This window comes from Rhinoraja longicauda, chromosome 34 (assembly GCF_053455715.1).
Source record: "Rhinoraja longicauda isolate Sanriku21f chromosome 34, sRhiLon1.1, whole genome shotgun sequence".
NCBI classification, from domain to species: domain Eukaryota; kingdom Metazoa; phylum Chordata; class Chondrichthyes; order Rajiformes; family Arhynchobatidae; genus Rhinoraja; species Rhinoraja longicauda.
Window position 1 is genome coordinate 15,617,417 of NC_135986.1, and position 23,115 is coordinate 15,640,531.

General features: G+C 51.2%; 3 protein-coding genes and 1 pseudogene across 3 annotated transcripts; 3 read left to right on the forward strand and 1 right to left on the reverse strand.

Annotated features, from left to right (window-relative positions):
- The window catches only part of LOC144609555 (uncharacterized), an 80,857-nt pseudogene extending 62,340 nt beyond the window's left edge, over window positions 1–18,517 (forward strand).
- LOC144609453 (uncharacterized) lies at window positions 216–950 on the forward strand. Its single transcript, XM_078427932.1, has one exon. It carries the CDS (start codon window positions 216–218, stop codon window positions 948–950), a length of 735 nt encoding a protein of 244 aa, XP_078284058.1.
- Window positions 2,568–2,978, forward strand: LOC144609210 (histone H3, embryonic-like). The gene has a single exon (XM_078427626.1). It carries the CDS (start codon window positions 2,568–2,570, stop codon window positions 2,976–2,978), a length of 411 nt encoding a protein of 136 aa, XP_078283752.1.
- A 773-nt stretch (window positions 18,518–19,290) lies between the features above and the next one.
- Window positions 19,291–19,602, reverse strand: LOC144609705 (histone H4-like). Its single transcript, XM_078428207.1, has one exon. The coding sequence runs from the start codon at window positions 19,600–19,602 to the stop codon at window positions 19,291–19,293; it is 312 nt and encodes a 103-aa protein (XP_078284333.1).
- Between the last annotated feature and the right edge of the window lie 3,513 nt (window positions 19,603–23,115).

Below are 23,115 nucleotides of genomic sequence, written 5' to 3' on the forward strand. Positions count from 1 at the left end.
GGACAGAGAACGCGCTCAGTGCATCAGTGAAACGGGTTTAAATGGAAAACGCTGCCTTTAATTCGTATCAGACTTACTCTACAATAAACATTCCGATCTCAGAGATGTAACGAGGTCAGTCTTTGTCTCCGAGGTGTCCGATTTTAATTGGAATTTGAGGGGTTTTGAAGACAGAGAAACACAGCGAGGCGGAGGGGCCGGGAGCTGACAGCAGGATGTCTCCACCCCGTCCGCTCGCTGCCTTTAAGTTGCTCTGTGCCAACCCCACTCGGTTCATTTCTCACTCAGTCCTGAGTGTCAGAGAGAGCTTGTGCAGAGTCGCCGACATGACCGAGACCGCAGCCGCCGAAGTGGCTCCTCCAGCCGTCCCCGCCACTAAAACCAAGGCTCCCAAGAAGAAGACGGCGGCCGCCCGGAGCAAGGCAGACAGTCCCAATCTGGGCGGCCGGATCGACAAGCTTGTGGCGGATTGCCACGATCGCCATGGGCTGTCTTTATTTGCGATAAAGAAAGGTCTGGCCGCCGACGGCGTGGATGTGGACAAGTTACGCCACGTGATCCTGAGGTGCATCAGGAGGAGAGTAGAAAATGGTTTCCTGGATCAGAACAAGGGCTCCTTCAAGACCGGTAAGGGAGAAGCCGCCGTGAAATCGGTAAAGAAAGCGAAGGTTCCAGCAGCCAAGACATCCAAGAGCAAGAAACCCACGCCCAAGAAAACCCCGATCAAGAAATCACTGGCAAAAAAATCTACCACCAAGAAAACTACCGCTAAGAAAGTTGTGGCCAAGAAACCAGCGGCTAAAAAAACGGCGGCGAAGAAATCATCACCGAAGAAGGCATCGGCGAAAAAACCCAAGAAGGTCGCAGTGAAAATGGCAGCAAAGAAGCCGGCAAAACGCCAGGCAAAGCCGAAATCGGCGAAACCCAAGAAGGCAACGGCCAAAAAGTGAAATAAAAAGCGCTGTCTGTAAAGACCTGAACCCAACGGCTCTTTTCAGAGCCACCCACTCTATCAGGAAAGAGCAAATCCAAACTCAAACGTTCCCTGTCCCGAGACCAGGCTCAGTGCGAGGCGGAAATCATTTCAATCACTTGGGGGTTCATCATCCTAACTCGCTGTCTCCCACCCCCCTCTCTCTATGTGATTAGGGATGCGGTCACCTACACGAGCACGCCAAGCGTAAAGCAGTCACTGCCATGGACGTGTACGGGAAGGCTGAGGCATGTAACAAGAATTGGCTGGAGCGGATAGCCAAGGTGGGGAAGATGCTGGAGCTGTGGAAGCAGCGCTCCCTCTCCATCACGGGGAAAAACCTGGTCATCAGGTGTGAGGTGCTCTCGGGGCTGCTGTACTTGGCGCAAGTGTGGCCCGTCCCTCTCTCCCACGCCAAGGGGATCACCCGGGCCGTCTTCCGCTTCATCTGGGGGTCGGCGATGGACCGGGTGCGACGAGCCACAATGCACAAGTCGGCAGACAACGGGGGTAAAAGCGTGCCCAACGTCGCCCTCATTCTGATGGCCACCTTCGTGTGTGGCTGCATCAGGCGGAGCATAGAGCCAAGGCACGTGGGCACCAAATGCCACTACCTGCTGAGGTTCTACCTGTCCCCAGTGTTGCGAAGGATGGGCCTGGCGCAGATGCCACGCAATGTGCCAGTCAGCTGGACATTGCCGAACCATCTGTCGTTTGTGGACAGGTTCTTCCGGACCAGCACATTTGACCACAAGTCCATCGGGCAGTGGTCAGCACGGAACGTCCTGCAGGCACTGCAGGGGAATGACTCCATGGATCCTGTGGCGTGGTTCCCAGAACAGACAGCCCAGCTTGTCTGGCAAAATGCCTCATCGCCAGAACTCACCAACAAGCACCAAGACCTGGCTTGGCTGGCGGTGAGGGGAGCCCTCCCAGTCAGATCCTTCCTGCACCGCTGGAACCTCAATACCAGCGCACGCTGCCCTCGGGACGGCTGCTACGGAGAGGAGACGGTGGCTCACCTCTTCAAAGAGTGTGGATTTGCCAAGAGAGTCTGGAGAGGTCTGCAGGGGTCCCTGTCACGATTCATTCCGAGCAGCTCCATCACAGAGGACTCTGTGCTCTACGGACTGTTCCCAGGGACGCATTCCGAGACTGACATCGAGTGCTGCTGGAAGGTCATCAACTCGGTGAACTTTGGTCTGCCCGATCCTTGTTGACCTCCCAGCGGAGCGAGCTGTCCGTCAAGGAATGTTGCCGACTGGCCCACTGCAGACTGCAGGAGTACGTGCTGAGGGACGCACTGAAGCTCGGTGCAGCCAACGCTAAGGCCCTGTGGGGGAGGACCACAGTCTAGGGTCCTTCCGCTGCTGGACATGGGGGGGCAGGGTGTGGTGGAGAGAGACGCCCCTCCAAATAAGGGATACTGGGTAAATGTCTAAATGTCAGTAAATGTCTAAGTAAATGTCTGTATCAAATGTAACCTCCGGAAATGTCGGATGGGCTTGTTTAAAAATATGTTTTGTGAATGATATTTATTATTTGAATAAAGTATTTTTTGATAAAAAAATAAAAATAAAAAAGTTGAAGGAGAATGGCCCGGACCAAGCAGACAGCGCGCAAATCGACCGGAGGGAAAGCTCCTCGCAAACAGCTGGCGACCAAAGCGGCGCGGAAGAGCGCTCCAGCCACGGGCGGAGTGAAGAAGCCTCATCGCTACAGGCCCGGCACCGTGGCTCTGAGGGAGATCCGGCGCTACCAGAAATCCACCGAGCTGCTCATCCGCAAACTGCCCTTCCAGCGCCTGGTGCGGGAGATCGCTCAGGACTTCAAGACAGTCCTGCGCTTCCAGAGCTCGGCCGTCATGGCCCTGCAGGAGGCCAGCGAGGCTTACCTGGTGGGGCTCTTTGAGGACACCAACCTGTGCGCCATCCACGCCAAGCGAGTCACCATCATGCCCAAAGACATCCAGCTGGCCCGCCGCATCCGCGAGGAGCGCGCCTAAACCCCACCTCCACCAAGGACAACAAACGGCTCTTTTAAGAGCCACTAACCCCGGCAGAAGAAAGTGCTGCGCCTTTGTCTTAATGTCCTGTTACATTAATGTTGTTCTATCCGCGGGGTTTTTATCTGAATTAATTCCATGGACTATTGCTAAGCGGAGTTTTACTCCAGTGATTCAAGTGTAACTGGTTACGATGTAAACGCCAAAGCTGCTCATAATGCTGTGTACACGCCGCGCACAGACCAGCCCCTATTTTCGCTGCGCCCCATTTTCTCGCGCTCTGGGTTCAAGGACAACAAACACCTTTATTACGCACTTTCCCCGCGCGGACCTCAGTCGCTGATCAGCCCTTCCACAGTCACTGATTTACTGCATCTACATCTACAAAGTGATGAGGCCGGTTGGAGGGACAAAGGCAGCGACCAGATACACCAGCTCCAAGTAACGACCCACAGCGCTGACGCAGCTAACGGAAATCCTAACGGCCACGCACGGTCTCGCTGAAAGTGTTGTGAGAGAGGTAAAAAGGGATAATTGATTTAAACTAGGGACCCTGAGAAATAGCTGACCCGACCGTGCTCGGCTAGGAAAAAAAACCGCAAGAACAAATGGTGACAGTCCAAGGACAAGTGTTAGAAGATAATCAGAGAACTAGGAGGAAGGGCAAAAGATGTCTCATTTAAATGCACATGCGATGTATGATGTGGGAGGCAACAGGGGCGGTGTCGTTAGATTGTGCACCTAAGTGCTCCGATTGGAAGGAGCCCGAAGGGGAGGAATTAACGGTGTGACAATTGTAAATTGAAGTGAATAAAAAGAAGGGATTTTCCCGACCTCGGTGTGTCTCGAAAGGGGAGGCACCCAACTCTGCAGACTTGCAAATAAACTATACTTGTTTCTCTAAATTGTCTCGAGCATCGTGATTGTGAGCACCAACATTTGCGTCTCACAAGCATCTCACAGCCAGCCGGAGTGGTCCGGGATCGCCACTCCGGCTGGCTGACAGGAGTATACGGAAGAAGGGACGGTGCACCCCGCTGAGTTCAGCGGTCTCAGACTCCTTGCTTGCCGTAAGTGGTTTGAGCGAGTGATACCTGGACCAGAGACTCGAGAAACAAGTGGGAGTAGCAGGAAATCGCGAGGAGCTAAATCGAGTGATTCTTGTGCACAGGACCCGGGTAAGAAAACTGACTTAAGTACTACTCGGGCGATTACAGCTAAGATCGGAGGGGAATTCCGATCGGGAGGATAAAAGATCGGAGGGGAATTCCGATCGGGAGGATGGGCAGTGAAAACAGAAAGCCCAAAAGGGAGGGGAAGGGCGGGAAGCCCAACCCCCGCATTCCGCCTGATAGTCCGTTGGGGCGAATGCTGAGCCATTGGGGGCAGGGAAAAACCCAGGGATTGGAGAAGACAAAAATCATTCAACTCTGTTATTTTGAGTGGCAGAAATACCCGATCAAAGGGAGTTCAGTCTGGTGGCCACGACTGGGCTCCGATGAGGATTGAGTACGGCAGGCATTAGATGTGTTTGTTAATTCAAAAGCTTCCCCTAATCTGGAGGAAAGTTGTTATGCTTGTAAGGGGAAAGCGAAGAATAAATCCTGAAAGAATCGCAGGAATCACAGGCTTGCCAATGCCTCGGAATAAATATTAAAGGAATATAGTAGAACTATAGAAGATAGAAATTCCGTAGCATAGTGACTATAGCGACGGAACAGAGTGAGAACAAGGACTGCATTTAAACTGACTGACCAAGTGCACTAACATAACATAAGGCGAATACAATGAATAAAATAACTGCAGTTGAACTACTAAGTAGGAAGTTCCCGTATCCAAAGAGGATATTTTTTTTAAAAACACTCTGAGAAATGGGAAAAAAAGACAAAAGATTGGTTACGAAATGGTCCACGGAATGATATAAATATGATATAAATTTTGATATATTTATATTTTGATATAAACATGTGTGATGAAATGGGAGTGTTAATTAAGAACTATAAGCCTAAGGATAAATCAGAAACCCGAGTAACGAAAAAGGAAAAAGAACTAGACGTACTTAAATTGTTTAGAATAGAAGGAGAAAGGCTACAGGACCTCAGGGACCTCAGGGACAGAAAGATTTATGGGACCCGTCAGGCAGCAAATGAGGAGTATGAGGGAGACAGCAACGCAGAAACACAGGCAAGTAATCAGCAGGCATCAGAGAGAGGGCAAAACTGTGAGAATGAAGCAGAATTAGAAAGTGATGGGGAAAGAACAAGGAGTGTAGAAGGGAAATAGAGGCATCCATAAAGCACTTAGAGATAGAGATAAGGGAGATGGGAAAAGATATGGAAAGAAAAATAAAGGAAAGCCAGGGGTACTCCCAGAGAAGAATGAGGTGGGAAAGTATACAGATAGAACCACAACAGGAGATGGTGAAGGATACGGCAGGGGCAGGGGAACTACGGGTACGGGACAAGGTTGGAGGACAGGGCCTTCAAGATGTTATTTTTGTAATAAGGAAGGACACTTCAAAAGGGAATGCCCTGAGCTTGTAGCGGAGTCCCGCACGTACAGTATGATGGAAAATGAATAGGGGGGTCAGGGGTTCCTGTCCTTGGGGTCGAGGGACTATAGAAGGGAGCCCCTGGTAAATTTAAAAATAGGACCCCAAGGAGAAGATACGGTGTTCATGGTAGATTCAGGAGCGGAGCGATCAAGTGTGACCAAAGTACCAACAGGTATGGAGGCAGGACAAGGGAGAGTAAAAATTACCGGGGTAGGGGGAACTGTGATGGTAGCTCCCGAGATAGGAGGAGTGAATGTAAGGTATGGAAACCGGGAGGCAGAGGAGGACCTGATCTTAGTACCCCAGGCTGGCGTAAATTTAATGGGCAGAGATTTACAAATACAATTGGGAATAGGCACAGCACCGGTAGAGGGAAGGGTAGTGGTCCAGTTGTATACTTTAAGGAAGGAGGACGAGCAAAGAATTAATGACCAAGTATGGGCCAAGGAAGGAAACCGAGGAGGGTTGCAAATACCCCCTCTACAGATAGCATTAAAGGACGGTGCTCCCTCAAGGTTTTACAGAATCACCAAATTTATTCGGCCAGATTTTAGAGCAGGTACTGGAGGATTTCCCAGGTCACGGGGAAACGCAACTATTACAATACGTAGATGACCTTCTCGTGTCAGGAGAGAAATAAGAAATAAGAGAAATAAGATAGTTTTGTTAAACTTCTTGGGGGAGAAAGGGTTAAGGGTGTCCCGTAACAAGCTTCAGTTTGTAAAGCAAGAGGTAAAATACCTAGGACACCTGATAAGTGGAGGAAAGAGACGAATAAACCCCGAAAGGATAGCTGGAATCACGGGAGTACCACTCCCGAGGAATAAGAGATCCGAAAATTCCTGGGATTGATAGGATACTGATAGATGATTACGCCCGACAGGTGAAATTCCTGTACGATAGATTGGGAGACGAAAAAGACAAAGTTAAGTGGACCCCTGAACAGGAGGTGGAATTTGGGAAATTAAAGAACAGTCTGATTACCGCTCCCGTGTTGGCCCTACCCTCGTTAGAACAACCCTTCCACCTGTTCGTAAATTCAGAACAGGGGGTGGCACTAGGGGTACTTACCCAGAAAAGAGGGGGGAACCAACAGCCGGTGGTTTATAGACGGGTCCTCCAGATGTATAGATGGAAAAAGACATAGTGGATACGGTATAGTGAATGGGGAAACTATGGAGGAAATTGAAAGTGGCAGGCTGCCTGGTAGTTGGTCAGCCCAATCTTGTGAATTATACGCATTAATAATAATAATAATAATAATAAACATTTATTTTTTATAGCGCTTTTCCAAATGCTCAAAGACGCTTTACAAAAACAGTCAAGACATAAATTCAAACAGACAAACTATCCTGACGGAGAAGCGGCGAACAAATAGCGCCAGCGTCCTCTCACGTCAGGGTCCGGCAGTAGACAATAAAGAACACAAGACACACGATTACAATTTTTAACACAAACAGCCATCACAGTGATTGCTCCAGGCACACCCTCACTGTGATGGAAGGCAAAGAAAAGTCTTATCTCCTCCTCATTCTTCTCCCGTGGTGCCACGAGGCGATCGAGGCTCCCGACTTTTCAAGCCCCCACTGGGCGATGGAAAGTCCCAGGGCCGAGCCGAGCAGGCCGATGAAGGCCCTGAGCCCCCACCGGGCGATGGAAAGTGCCACGGCCAGGCCACACAGGGCGGTGAAGGTCCTGCGAATGGGTCGATCAAACCTTCGGGGTGGTCGAAGCTGCTACGGCTGGAGCTCCCGAAAGCCGGTCGCCAGCGAGGGACCTGTGAACTCCAGATGTTGCTGTCTGCAGGGCCCCACGGCTGAAGCCTCCGAGATGGTAAGTCCAGGCCCTGTGCCCGGAGTCTTCAAGGTCGATCCCAGCTGGAGGCCGCCGACTCCACGGTGTTAGGCCGTAGCATGAACGGAGACACAACACGGTAAGGTCGCATCTCCGTTGAGGAGGAGATTTGGAAAAAAAGGTTTCCCCCACCCCCCCACCACCCCCCACACATACAGAGTTAAAAATAAATCAAAAGAAACATTTAAACGATAGCAAAGACAAAAACAAAAAAAAGACAGAGAGACTGCCGGTGAGCCGCAGCTGCAGAACACAGCCACGCCCCCTAATGAGAGCTTTGGAACTATTGGAGGGAAAGGAAGGAACAGTGTATACTCAAAATACGCCTTTGGGGTAGTACACACCTTTGGGAAGATCTGGAAAGAGCGAGGAATGATAACAGCTCGGGGGGGGAGGGGGGGGGGGGGGAAGAATTAGCGCATGAGCAATTGATAGGACAGACACTGGAGGCCTTGCAGCAACCAGAACGGGTAGCCATAGCAGATGTGGCAGGGCATCAGAAGGGTAACACCCTGGAAGCCCGAGGAAATAGGGCAGTGGATGAGGTGGCAAAGAGAGCAGCCACAGATAAGACGGTAGAAATGATGTCACTGATACCAGGGAACGACGTGTTCCTAAGGAACTGTTTACTGGCAGTATCCCAATCTCCTGCAGAACTAAAAAACTAAAGGATTACTGGCCCAGAGCCCGCCACTGGATTTTCCGATTCACTCAGTCAAGGCTGGAGACTGGGTACTAATAAAAACGTGGAAGGAAGAAAAGTTGCGACTTAGGTGGACTGGACCCTACCTTGTGTTATTAACCACCGAGACAGCAGTACGAACAAAAGAAAAAGGGTGGACACACGCAAGTCGATTTAAGGGTCCCGTGGAGGCCCCACCAGACAATATCAGCCCGTGGACGGTACGTGGAGGAAAGAAGCCATTGACTTTGGTATTCACCAAAACCCCGCACGGAAAATGAAGACTTCGTGCTGGTGGATCGGGTGCTGGGTGGTTACCCAGCTTGTGAGTAATGTAGCATGTATAAAAATCACTATACCACAGAATAGAAGGGCCACCACCATCCCATTTGATGTATGTAAAGGGAAATCGTGGTGTGGTTATAGAATGTATGCACCCATCCCTGTAAAAATTGGCGAGAGGTATTCACTTCATCCAGAGAAGGTTGGCATAAGTCCACCTATCAAACTGATAGGTGGAGAGTATATCAAAACCCAAACAAGGGATTGCCAGGACGTGTATATGTAAGCATACAGAGGGTTGAAATAAAGGAAAATGGTAGGTATTGGATATGTGCAGATAGAATAGGGAAGGACGCATGCCTGAGGATTGAAATAGAGGTAGAACGGGACGGATATATAGTAAAATATGAGGATGAGGGGGAAATGTTCCGGATAGATGACAGTCAGAGTAGGGATCCCTGGGCAACCCCAGCACCACCTGTAGTCAGCAATGTCACCATGGAATATGAGCCTAAGGATTTGAAGATAATGATAGTAACAGGAGAGATAGAATTAATGCAATTGTATGAGGAGGGAATACCAACAGGGGGAAAGGGAACCAACACCTGGCTTACCTGGATGATGTACACAGCCAGAAGTATGCAACAAACCAATTGCTACGCCTGCGCCGGAGCTAAGCCTCAGCTGGTCCCAGTACCATTTCCCCTGAATTGGAGTAGGACACCTGGGGCTATGTCATGTATACTACAACTATTCACGAATCCCATACTACCAAGGAATGAGACCTGCCAGAGCTACCATTACCTATTCCCGGCTAGCAACAACAACACGAAGGGCCAAAGGAAAGACCCTCGACCTCCCCCATTCACCATTCCCCTAGGGGAGGAGGGATTTGAGTGCTATACAAGATATAACCCAGATGGACAGGAAATGGGGGAGGTGCTAAACTGCAATCAGACGTATAACATAACAGCTGAGGAACAGGGGTCACTGTTCAGTAGCTCCTGGCTGATAAAGCAGATAGTCAGTAGAGCCGATGTCTGGTGGTGGTGCGGAGAGGATACCCTGTGGCCCCGGCTACCAGGGTCATGGACGGGAACCTGTACCCTTACACAACTGATGATGCCCTTCACCATAGCAGTAGAGCATGCGGTCAAACTCAATGAAGGAAGTCGACGACAAAGGAGAGAGGTGAGAGGATCATTCGACACACACATCTATATAGATGCAATAGGGGTGCCAAGAGGGGTACCCGATGAATTCAAAGCCAGAAACCAGATAGCTGCGGGCTTTGCGTCCATACTCTTCTGGTGGTCCACAATTAATAAATATGTGGACTGGATTAACTACCTATACTACAATCAACAACGCTTTATAAATCACACTCGAGATGCGGTTGAAGGATTAGCGGAACAATTGACAGCTACCAGCCTAATGGCCTGGCAAAATCGCATGGCCTTGGACATGCTACTGGCTGAGAAAGGGGGGTGTGTGTGATGTTTGGGGAACAATGTTGCACCTACATCCCCAACAACACTGCTCCTGATCGTTCAGTGTCAAGGGCCCTAGCAAGTCTCACCTCCCTGTCTATCGAATTGGCCGAGAACTCTGGAGTAGACACCTCCTGGACCGGGTTTCTAGACTCCTAGTTTGGGAAATGGAAGCACATCTTTACATCAGCCCTAACATCAGTGGTAGTTGTGATGGGGTTGATGTGTCTATTCGGATGTTGTATCATTCCCTGCATACGGGGGTTGTCTCAGAGATTGATAGAGACAGCCCTGACAAAGAACGACATCACCATGATGGCCTGTAGAGTACAGTATGGCCAGCAGGAGGAATATAGAGAGGCAAAGACTCTGCTGCTAGCACTAGAAAAGGAGGAAATAGTATAAATCAAAGTATCGTGGCATAAGAAAAAGGGTGGATTGTGAGAGAGAGGTAAAAAGGGATAATTGATTTAAACTAGGGACCCTGAGAAATAGCTGACCCGACCGTGCTCGGCTAGGAAAAAAAACCGCAAGAACAAATGGTGACAGTCCAAGGACAAGTGTTAGAAGATAATCAGAGAACTAGGAGGAAGGGCAAAAGATGTCTCATTTAAATGCGCATGCGATGTATGATGTGGGAGGCAACAGGGGCGGTGACGTTAGATTGTGCACCTCAGTGCTCCGATTGGAAGGAGCCCAAAGGGGAGGAATTAAAGGTGTGACAATTGTAAATTGAAGTGAATAAAAAGAAGGGATTTTCCCGACCTCGGTGTGTCTTGAAAGGGGAGGCACCCAACTCTGCAGACTAGCAAATAAACTATACTTGTTTTTCTAGATTGTCTCGAGCATCGTGATTGTGAGCATCCTTAAACGTGCGCAGTGTGAAGAGCACTGCGCGATGTGTCAACGCCTTGCAGTACCTGGCCAAGGTAAAGGCGGATGTGACTTTTTTACAGGAGTGTGGGCTGCCACACCTTCGCTGCTATCGGAGGTGGTCCCGCGGTCGCGATGGTGGTCCCACGGACTGTCGGTATGGTCGGGGGGCAATGATTGTCGTGCGTCCGGTCTGGGGATCTTGCTGCGGGGAGGGGGCTTCACCATCACTGAGGTAAGGGAGGTGGTGGGGGGTCGTCTCTTGGTCGTGGATGTTATGTACCGTGGTTCTCCGCTCCGGCTGATTAATGTGTATGCCTCACCAAGGCGGAGCGAGCGGTTGGCCGTCCTCCAGCAGCTCCCACCGCTGCTGGCCACGTCAAGACCGCTCGTTCTGGCCGGTGACTTCAACTGCATCATCGATGCGGCTGGACGATCCGGCAGTGCCAACCACAGACTGGACGGCACCTCCAAACTCCTGGTGGAGACGGTCAAAGATGCAAAGCTGCGCGAGGCCTTCAGTGACCCTGCAGGAAGAGCCCAGCCGCAGTTCACCTGGCCAGGACCGAACGGTTCAGCCCAGTCCCGGATAGACTTCCTCTTCACATCGAGGGCCGTCACGGTCAGACACACCGACCTCGCATCGGTGTTCTTCTCAGACCACTGCCTCCTTCAGGCCACCCGTCACCTACAGGAGGACCGGAAGGCGGGCAGAGGGACGTGGAAGTTAAACGTGGAGCTGTTGACCCCGGAGAACGTTGAGGAGCTAAAGAGGGACTACGCATGTTGGAGAACTGTGAGGCCCCTCTTTGACTCCCCGACACTCTGGTGGGAGGCAACAAAGGAGAACATCAAGAAGTTCTTCGTCTCCAAAGGGGTTCAGAGAGCAAGACAGGGTAAGAGGGAACTGTGTCAACTCCAGACAGATTTGCAGCAACTGCTCCTTCTGCAGAGGAGAGGGGTGGAGGTGAGAGAGGAACTGAGAGAGTTGAAGGGCCGGCAAGCTCGGCTCTTTACCTCTGAATCCTCCAAGATCATCTTCCGGTCCAGGGTCCGCCATGTTGAGCAGGATGAGACGTGCTCACGTTACTTCTTCCATAAGGTTCACAGGGGGAGCTCTGTGATCAAAAGCCTTAGGGAGGAGGACGGCTCGGTAACATCCTCGCAGTCAGACATGCTCCAGATCTGCAGATCCTTTTATAAGGATCTGTACGATGTAAAGACCACAGACAGCACCGCCTCCCAGAACATCCTGTCCTCCATCACGGAAGTCTTGGACGACAGCAAGCGGGAGAGTCTGGACCAACCACTGACCCTGGAGGAGCTGACTGGCTCCATCCGTTCCTTTGACTCGAGTAAAACTCCCGGAGGCGATGGCTTACCGGCAGAGTTGTACTCGGCTCTGTGGGACTGGGTGGGCCCGGACCTGCTGGAAGTGTACAACGATATACTTCTAGCCGGCAGCATGTCAGACTCTATGAGGAAGGGCAGCATCACCCTGATGTACAAGCAGAAGGGGGAGATGAATGACTTAAGGAATTGGAGACCAATCACATTGTTGAATGTAGATTACAAGATCCTGTCTAAGGCCATCGCCAACCGGGTCAAGTCTGCTCTGGGACAGGTGATCCACCCGGACCAAACCTGTGCTGTACCTGGCAGGAAAATCTCAGACAGCCTGGTGCTGCTGAGAGATACCATTGCCTACGTGCAGGACAGACGGGTGGATGCGTGCCTGGTCAGCTTGGACCAGGAGAAGGCCTTCGACAGGATATCGCACACGTACATGAGGGACGTGCTCTCCAAAATGGGCTTTGGGGAGGGAATCAGGAAGTGGATACAACTGCTCTACTCCGATATCTGTAGTGCAGTCCAAATTAATGGGTGGGAATCGGACAGCTTCCCCGTCAGGTCTGGAGTCAGGCAGGGTTGCCCTCTCTCCCCTGTCTTGTTCGTCTGTTGCATTGAACCCTTTGCCGAATCCATCAAGAAGGATGCGAGCATAAGAGGAGTGACATTGCCAGGAAGTGGGGGCACTCAGGTCAAGGCCTCCCTGTACATGGACGATGTCGCCATCTTCTGCTCGGATCCAGGGTCGGTCCGCAGACTGATCAGCGTCTGCGACCAGTTTGAGTTGGCCACGGGGGCTAGGGTAAACCGCAGGAAGAGCGAGGCCATGCTCTTTGACAACTGGCCTGACCGATCTTCCATCCCCTTCACCATCAAGCCTGACTTCCTGAAGGTGCTGGGGATCTGGTTCGGGAAGGCTGAGGCATGTAACAAGAATTGGCTGGAGCGGATTGCCAAGGTGGGGAAGAAGCTGGAGCTGTGGAAGCAGCGCTCCCTCTCCATCACGGGGAAAAACCTGGTCATCAGGTGTGAGGTGCTCTCGGGGCTGCTGTACTTGGCGCAAGTATGGCCCGTCCCTCCCTCCTACGCCAAGGGGATCACCCGGGCCGTCTTCCGCTTCATCTGGGGGTCGGCGATGGACCGGGTGCGACGAGCCACAATGCACAAGTCGGCAGACAACGGGGGTAAAAGCGTGCCCAACGCCGCCCTCATTCTGATGGCCACCTTCGTGTGTGGCTGCATCAGGCGGAGCATAGAGCCAAGGCACGTGGGCACCAAATGCCACTACCTGCTGAGGTTCTACCTGTTCCCGGTGTTGCGAAGGATGGGCCTGGCGCAGATGCCACGCAATGTGCCAGTCAGCTGGACATTGCCGAACCATCTGTCGTTTGTGGACAGGTTCTTCCGGACCAACACCTTTGACCACAAGTCCATCAGGCAGTGGTCAGCACGGAACGTCCTGCAGGCACTGCAGGGGAATGACTCCATGGATCCTGTGGCGTGGTTCCCATAACAGACAGCCCAGCTTGTCTGGCAAAATGCCTCATCGCCAGAAATCACCAACAAGCACCAAGACCTGGCTTGGCTGGCGGTGAGGGGAGCCCTCCCAGTCAGATCCTTCCTGCACCGCCGGAACCTCACTACCAGCGCACGCTGCCCTCGGGACAGCTGCTACGGAGAGGAGACGGTGGCCCACCTCTTCAAAGAGTGTGGATTTGCCAAGAGAGTCTGGAGAGGTCTGCAGTGGTCCCTGTCACGATTCATTCCGAGCAGCTCCGTCACAGAGGACTCTGTGCTCTACGGACTGTTCCCAGGGACGCATTCCGAGACTGACATCGAGTGCTGCTGGAAGGTCATCAACTCGGTAAAAGACGCTCTTTGGTCTGCCCGATCCTTGTTGGCCACCCAGCGGAGCGAGCTGTCCGTCAAGGAATGTTGCCGACTGGCCCACTGCAGACTGCAGGAGTACGTGCTGAGGGACGCACTGAAGCTTGGTGCAGCCAACGCTAAGGCCCGGTGGGGGAGGAACACATTCTAGGGTCCTTCCGCTGCTGGACATGGGGGGCAGGGTGTGGTGGAGAGAGACGCCCCTCCAAATAAGGGATACTGGTTAAATGTCTAAATGTAAGTAAATGTTTACGTGAATGTCTGTACCAAATGTAACCTCCGGAAATGTCGGATGGGCTTGTTTAAGAATATGTTTTGTGAATGATATTTATTATTTGAATAAAGTATTTTTTGATTTAAAAAAAAAACAAAAACAAAAAAACTCACATTTCAGAGGCATGTAACAAGAATTGGCTGGAGCGGATAGCCAAGGTGGGGAATAAGCTGGAGCTGTGGAAGCAGCGCTCCCTCTCCATCACGGGGAAAAACCTGGTCATCAGGTGTGAGGTGCTCTCGAGGCTGCTGTACTTGGCGCAAGTGTGGCCCGTCCCTCCCTCCCACGCCAAGGGGATCACCCGGGCCGTCTTCCACTTCATCTGGGGGTCGAGGATGGTCCGGGTGAGACGAGCCACAATGCACAAGTCGGCAGACAACGGGGGTAAAAGCGTGCCCAACGTCGCCCTCATTCTGATGGCCACCTTCGTGTGTGGCTGCATCAGGCGGAGCATAGAGCCAAGGCACGTGGGCACCAAATGCCACTACCTGCTGAGGTTCTACCTGTCCCCGGTGTTGCGAAGGATGGGCCTGGCGCAGATGCCACGCAATGTGCCAGTCAGCTGGACATTGCCGAACCATCTGTCGTTCGTGGAAAGGTTCTTCCGGACCAACACCTTTGACCACAAGTCCATCGGGCTGTGGTCAGCACGGAACGTCCTGCAGGCACTGCAGGGGAATGACTCCATGGATCCTGTGGCGTGGTTCCCAGAGCAGACTGCCCAGCTTGTCTGGCAAAATGCCTCATCGCCAGAACTCACCAACAAGCACCAAGACCTGGCTTGGCTGGCGGTGAGGGGAGCCCTCCCAGTCAGATCCTTCCTGCACCGCCGGAACCTCACTACCAGCGCACGTTTCCTCCGGGACGGCTGCTACGGAGAGGAGACGGTGGCCCACCTCTTCACAGAGTGTGGATTTGCCAAGAGAGTCTGGAGAGGTCTGCAGGGGTCCCTGTCACGATTCATTCCGAGCAGCTCCGTCACAGAGGACTCTGTGCTCTATGGACTGTTCCCAGGGACGCATTCCGAGACTGACATCGAGTGCTGCTGGAAGGTCATCAACTCGGTGAAAGACGCTCTTTGGTCTGCCCGATCCTTGTTGACCTCCCAGCAGAGCGAGCTGTCCGTCAAGGAATGTTGCCGACTGGCCCACTGCAGACTGCAGGAGTACGTGCTGAGGGACGCACTGAAGCTTGGTGCAGCCAACGCCAAGGCCCTGTGGGGGAGGACCACAGTCTAGGGTCCTTCCGCTGCTGGACATGGGGGGGCGGGGTGTGGTGGAGAGAGACGCCCCTCCAAATAAGGGATACTGGGTAAATGTCTAAATGTAAGTAAATGTTTAAGTGAATGTCTGTATCAAATGTAACCTCCGGAAATGTCGGATGGGCTTGTTTAAAAATATGTTTTGTGAATTATATTTATTATTTGAATAAAGTATTTTTTGATATTAAAAAAATAATAAAAATTAAAAAAAACATTTGCATCTCACAGTATTGTGCCGATATTTCAACACCTCATTGCTCCAACTGGTTCGATATTTCATTTTCAGGCGATGATTCTCATTCTGTTTAATTTGATCAAATTAGCCGTCCAGACCACGGTATAATCCATGTATCGCTCTGCATTCATGCCAACTGCACTGAAACGGAAAAACCCTCTGCTTCCCCGTTAGTTTGTCTCAATATTCATACACTTCTCTCAATGATCTATCCCGTCAGATTGGATTAACATGAACAAGATGTTGGAGTGTTTGTTGCTGCTGCTGTTTTAATTGTGAAGTGACTGACTTTTAGTGACTGCAGTCTGGTGTTTTGAACGTGTTAGTCGTTTGCTATTCGAGAAGCAAACATATTAAGTGCTGCGACGGCTCCGTGAGTCATTAGACCATTGATCATCAATAGTCTAATGTCCTTTGTGCATAGAACGATGTCTAACATGTTCTGTGAACCGCGTTTGTTCCGACAGGTTTGCGGTTTCAAATAGTAAGTGAGCATTGCTAAGAATCTCTCACCATGGAACGAATTTACACTCGGGTGATCATAGAATCAGTCTGAAGAAGGGTCTCGACCCGAAACGTCACCCATTCCTTCTGTCCCGAGATGCTGCCTGACCTGCTGAGTTACTCCAGCATTTTGTGAATAAAAACCTTCGATTTGTACCAGCATCTGCAGTTATTTTCTTATAGAATAACCGGGGATGCGGGGATCCATTATCACACATAGATGTGTAATTAATTAAGATATATATTTTATTTTTGGACGGGCTTTTCAAATAGGAGTTCTTTTGGGGACTGACGGTTATTTTCCGCGCTTCTCCTGTTGGCGCCTGGTCATTGGAGGAAGAGGCAGCTCTACGATTGGCCTATTTCATTTCACCAATGAGATGAACTGCTGCGCCACCAATGGTAAGCGTCCCACCGCATTCCAGAAGAAGCTACAAGATGGGGGAGTGCGGGAGGATTTCCTCATTCTCTGCGCGCAGAAGTTTGTGGAAATGAGTGGACGAGGGAAAACCGGAGGCGAAGCTGAAGGTGCTGGGGATCTGGTTCGGGAAGGCTGAGGCGTGTAACAAGAATTGGCTGGAGCGGATAGCCAAGGTGGGGAAGAAGCTGGAGCTGTGGAAGCAGCGCTCCCTCTCCATCACGGGGAAAAACCTGGTCATCAGGTGTGAGGTGCTCTCGGGGCTGCTGTACTTGGCGCAAGTGTGGCCCGTCCCTCCCTCCTACACCAAGGGGATCACCCGGGCCGTCTTCCACTTCATCTGGGGGTCGAGAATGGACCGGGTGAGACGAGCCACAATGCACAAGTCGGCAGACAGCGGGGGTAAAAGCGTGCCCAACGTCGACCTCATTCTGATGGCCACCTTCGTGTGTGGCTGCATCAGGCGGAGCATAGAGCCAAGGCACGTGGGCACCAAATGCCACTACCTGCTGAAGTTCTACCTGTCCCTGGTGTTGCGAAGGATGGGCCTGGCGCAGATGCCACGCAATGTGCCAGTCAGCTGGACATTGCCGAACCATCTGTCGTTCGTGGAGAGGTTCTTCCGGACCAACACCTTTGACCACAAGTCCATCGGGCTGTGGTCAGCACGGAACGTCCTGCAGGCACTGCAGGGGAATGACTCCATGGATCCTGTGGCGTGGTTCCCAGAGCAGTCTGCCCAGCTTGTCTGGCAAAATGCCTCATCGCCAGAACTCACCAACAAGCACCAAGACCTGGCTTGGCTGGCGGTGAGGGGAGCCCTCCCAGTCAGATCCTTCCTGCACCGCCGGAACCTCACTACCAGCGCACGCTGCCTCCGGGACGGCTGCTACGGAGAGGAGACGGTGGCCCACCTCTTCAAAGAGTGTGGATTTGCCAAGAGAGTCTGGAGAGGTCTGCAGGGGTCCCTGTCACGATTCATTCCGAGCAGCTCCGTCACAGAGGACTCTGTGCTCTACGGACTGTTCCCAGGGACGCATTCCGAGACTGACATCGAGTGCTGCTGGAAGGTCATCAACTCGGTGAAAGACGCTCTTTGGTCTGCCCGATCCTTGTTGACCTCCCAGCGGAGCAAGATGTCCGTCAAGGAATGTTGCCGACTGGCCCACTGCAGACTGCAGGAGTACGTGCTGAGGGACGCTCTGAAGCTCGGTGCAGCCAACGCCAAGGCCCTGTGGGGGAGGAACACAGTCTAGGGTCCTTCCGCTGCTGGACATGGGGGGCAGGGTGTGGTGGAGAGAGACGCCCCTCCAAATAAGGGATACTGGGTAAATGTCTGTAAATGTATGTAAATTTGGAAGTAAATGCCTGTATTGAATGTGTAACCTCCGGAAATGTCGGATGGGTTTGTTTAAAAATATATGTTTTGTAAATGATATTTATTACTTGAATAAAGTATTTTTTGATATAAAAAAAAAAGAAAAAAAAAAAAGAGGGAAAACCGGAGGCAAAGCCAAGGCCAAGCCTAAATCACGCTCGTCCCGGGCCGGACTGCAGTTCCCGGTGGGTCGTGTTCACAGGCTCCTGAGCAAGGCCAACTATGGTGAACGGGTGGGTGCCGGAGCCCCGGTCTATCTGGCTGCTGTGCTCTAGTATCTGACGGCTGAAATCCTGGAGCTGGCCGGCAACGCGGCCCGGGACAACAAGAAGAGCCGCATCATCCCCAGACACCTGCAGCTGGCCGTCCGCAACGACGAGGAGCTCAACAAGCTGCTCGGAGGGGTGACCATCGCTCAGGGCGGGGTGCTGCCTAATATCCAGGCCGTGCTGTTGCCCAAGAAAACCAGCGCAACCTCTGGCACTAACAGCAAATAGATAAGCGAAACGTCAATCTAACGACCCATAGGCTCTTTTCAGAGCCACTCACATTGTCTGTCGTAGGGCTGAGTACCGGCTGGGGTGGGCGGTTTCCGTTCAGTCTATCCGTTCACGTATGAAACACCCGGACCTACTCACGTTCCCCTTTGCGTCCCGCCAACTCCCATGAATAAAGCCAACATCTGCCACGCACAAAGCGATCCGCTACTCTCCGGCTTCCTCCACAGTCCACATTCTCCTCTCCGTCAGTTACACGGAGCTCTCACCCAACGGGATCAATGAGAGGGGAGCTGGGGAATTTCAGAAAGGCCGATGTTTCCAGAACATCAATCCGTAGAGGGAAAATTTAACCTACATACCATCACCATCTGCGTGACGACTCCCAAATACTGGGAATAACAACCGGTCACAACATCTGTGAAGGGAATGAATAGCGGACATTTCGCCGACACGAATCTTTGTCTCCATGGAGCAACGCCTCTGTTCATGACCGAATGCCGCCCAGACTGTACCGATACCGGACTGGTGTTAAACAGGCGGAGACATCACTCCGCAACAGTACAACCGATCACCAATGTCACAAAATGTTCCTTTACCGGATCATATTGACTGCTGCAGGATTCAATATAATTCGTTGAAAATCTCATCGGCCCCAGTTAACCTTTAACAAATTATAATTAACCAAATCGGGTGGTCACTGCTCTCTCTGTGAGGCTGTGGGCGGCTCTTAGAAGAGCCTTTGTTTTGTGTTCGAATAAAGGGGTCATTATTTAGCCGCCGAACCCGTAGAGAGTGCGGCCCTGGCGTTTCAGAGCGTACACCACATCCATGGCAGTGACCGTCTTGCGCTTGGCGTGCTCGGTGTAGGTGACCGCGTCCCTGATCACATTCTCCAGGAAAACCTTCAGCACCCCGCGGGTCTCCTCGTAGATCAGACCCGAGATCCGCTTGACCCCGCCACGCCGAGCCAGGCGGCGGATGGCTGGCTTGGTGATGCCCTGGATGTTATCGCAAAGTACTTTTCGGTGCCGCTTTGCTCCGCCTTTGCCCAGACCTTTGCCTCCTTTCCCTCGGCCAGACATGATGCTGCTTCACTCGAGTCGCTGCTCAGTGACAATCTCGCTGTTGATGTCTCCTTTTATACGCAGCGCCCCGACCTGCCGGGGAAATGCAGAGGAGGAGAAAAGGCAGAATCATTGTGACGGGCAATAACAGGGACGTCTCTCATCTTCCAGCTCCGCCCTCGGTTTTCTTTATCCGACAATTTCCAACCGTCAATAAACAATACATTTTATATTTAGCGTTCCCGCCAATCCCCATGTTGAACTGGTCGAAATAAGGAACTGCAGATGCTGATTCATACGAAAGATGGACACAAAGTGCTGGAGTAACCAGCATCTCAAGAGAAAAGGGATCGGTGATGTTTTTGCTCGGGACCCTTCTTCAGCCTGAAATTGGGGAGGGGGTGTGGGGGAAATTGAGGAGGCAGTGGAGAGGGCGTGGAAAGTTGGAGGTGAGAAAAGACCGGGACAAATCAGGGCCGGCAACAATTTACCTTTCCACTTGCAGCAACAGCAGCTGATGTTTCGCTTGTGGAGAGATGTGAACGGTTAATTCTCTTTGTTTAAATGACTGCTACCAACACTCTCCTCCCCTCCCCCTTTGCCCCCATCACCCTCTAGTCGTTTAACCAGATCCACAGTTTTCCCCATTGTATCCCTCTTGGGATCGCACCTTCCTTAGCCACAACTTTGCAACAAGGTCCAGAGCAGTTGGGAAGGTGGGACGAGGAAGGGCAGATGGCAAATAAGAGATGTTGCATTTTGGTCTATGAAACAATGGACACGACTTGCACGTAAATGGTAGGACCCTGAAGTGTGTTGCAGAACACAGAGATCTGGGTGTACAGGTGTATGGCTCCCTGAAAATGGTCAGTCAGGTGGACAGCATGGTGTAGGCTGTGTTTGGGAAGGATAGAGTACAAATGTTGCCACATCATCATGCAGCTGAGCAAGTCGTTAGTTTTAGAGGGATTTGGGCCAAATGTAGGTAAAAGGGACCAGCCCAATATGCCAACTTAGTTGGTATGGACAAGGTTTCCATGCTGCACAGCTCTATGACTTAATGACTGGTATTTATACGATGATAGATGACTGGCACTCACTGTGTGACCTAAAAAGATTTAGGTTTATTATTATTGTCACGTGCACCAACGGGAAACTCCAAAGACGTACAGGTATGTAGGTAAATTGACTGGGTAAATGTAAAAATTGTCCCTAGTGGGTGTAGGATAGTGTTAATGTACGGGGATCGCTGGGCGGCGCGGACTTGGTGGGCCGAAAAGGCCTGTTTCCGCACTGTATATATATGATATGATATGATATGAAACAATAATACTCCCCTGCACGGTACTGTAGGGAGACTGTGTGACCATCACACAGCACAATAATATAAAGACAAGGGACCTCAAACTGCTCTGTGGGGCAACAGATTTCCAACACCAACCCCTCTGCTGCACAGATAAAGACAGGAACACCCCCTGCACTACACTGGACAGAGAGCTTTGCACCAGCCACTCCCAACACTGTAAGGGCACAGACCGCACAAACCACCTCAGGACTGCATGGAGACTGCCCAGTACAGCTCCAGCACTGACAGTAGGGAGATGGACAAAGGGAATCCAACCACAGTCCTGCAGGGACACAGATTGGTGCGGTCTCAGACTGTAACATGGCGTTCCATACCATCATCCCCTCCAAACTGGTTACCAAGCTCAGGGAACTGGGTCTCTGCACATCTATATGCAACTGCATCATATTCCTGGGCATGCACATTTCTGAACATCTGTCCTGGCCCGAGCACATTGATGCAATCATAAAGAAAGTGCATCAATGTTTATACTTCTAAGATTCAGGAAAATCAGTATGTTAACAAACACATTATTGAACTTCTACAGGTGTACAGTAGAGAACATATTGACTGGTTGCACCATGGCCTGGTTCAGCAACTTGAAACGCCCAGGATCAAAGATGATTGCAAAAATGGATGAACACTGCCCAGTCCATAGGCACAAAAAGCTGGAGTAACTCAGCGGGACAGGCAGCATCTCTGGAGAGAAGGAATGGGTGACGTTTCGGGTCGAGACCCTTCTTCAGACTGGTTAAGAACAATGGAAACGAGAGATATAGACGGTGATATGGAGAGGTAAAGAATAATGAATGAAAGATATGCAAAAAAGTAACAATGATAAAAGAAACAGGCCATTGTTAGCTGCTTATAGGGTGAAAATGAAAAACTAATGCAACTTGGATGGGGGAGGGAGAGAGAGAGAGGGAATCTCAGGGCTACCTGAAGAGAGAAACATAGAAAAATAGATGTAGGAGTAGGCCATTCGCCCTTCGAGCCTGATCAATGTGATCATGGCTGATCATCTAAAATCAGTACCCCGTTCCGGCTTTCTCTCCATGTCCCTTGATTCCTTCAGCCCTGAGAGCTAAATCTAACTCTCTCTTGAAAACATCCAGTGAGTTGGCCTCCACTGCCTTCTGTGGCAGGGAATTCCACAGATTCACAACTCTCTGGCTGAAAAAGTTTTTCCTCATCTCAGTCCTAAATGGCCCCCCCGTTATTCTTAAACTGTGACCCCTGGTTCTGGACTCCCCAACATCGGGAGCATTTTTCTGCATCAAGCCTGTCCAATCCCTTAAGAATTTTATATGTATCTACAAGATCCCGTCTCATCCTTCTCAATTCCAGTGAATACAAGACCAGTCAACCCATTCTTTCATCATATGTCTGTCCCTCCCTCTGGGAATTAATCTGGTGAACCTTATCATATCATATCATATATATACAGCCGGAAACAGGCCTTTTCGGCCCACCAAGTCCGTGCCGCCCAGCGATCCCCGCACATTAACACTATCCTACACCCACTAGGGACAATTTTTACATTTATCCAGCCAATTAACCTACATACCTGTACGTCTTTGGAGTGTGGGAGGAAACCGAAGATCTCGGAGAAAACCCACGCAGGTCACGGGTAAAAACGTACAAACTCCTTACAGTGCAGCACCCGTAGTCAGGATCGAACCTGAGTCTCCGGCGCTGCATTCGCTGTAAAGCAGCAACTCTACCGCTGCGCTACCGTGCCTGCACTCCCTCAATAGCATTAATGTCCTTCCTCAAATAAGACATAAATTGCACACAATACTCTAGGGTTGGTTTCACCAGGGCCCTGTACAACCTGCTTGCTCCTAACCCAAATCCTCTCGCAATGAAGGCCAACAGCTTTCTTCACTGCCCGTTGTACCTGCATGCTTACTTTCAGTGTTTGATGTACAAGCACACCCGGGTCGTGTTGCACCTCCCCTTTTCCGAATCTGACACCATTCCGATAATAATCTGCCTTCCTGTGCACCACCAAAGTGGATAACCTCACATTTATCCACATTATACCGCATCTGCCCACTCACCCAACCTATCCAAGACACCCTCCAGCCTCATAGCATCCTCCTGGCAGCTCACACTGCCGCCCAGCTTTGTGTCATCCGCAAACCTGGAGATGGCACATTTAATTCTCTTGTCTAAATCATTAA

What these genes read in the sequence shown, in the direction of transcription:
- LOC144609453 (XM_078427932.1), top strand. Translation starts at nt 216, where the DNA reads ATGTCTCCACCCCGTCCGCTCGCTGCCTTTAAGTTGCTCTGTGCCAAC.
- LOC144609210 (XM_078427626.1), top strand. Translation starts at nt 2,568, where the DNA reads ATGGCCCGGACCAAGCAGACAGCGCGCAAATCGACCGGAGGGAAAGCT.
- LOC144609705 (XM_078428207.1), bottom strand. Translation starts at nt 19,602, where the DNA reads ATGTCTGGCCGAGGGAAAGGAGGCAAAGGTCTGGGCAAAGGCGGAGCA.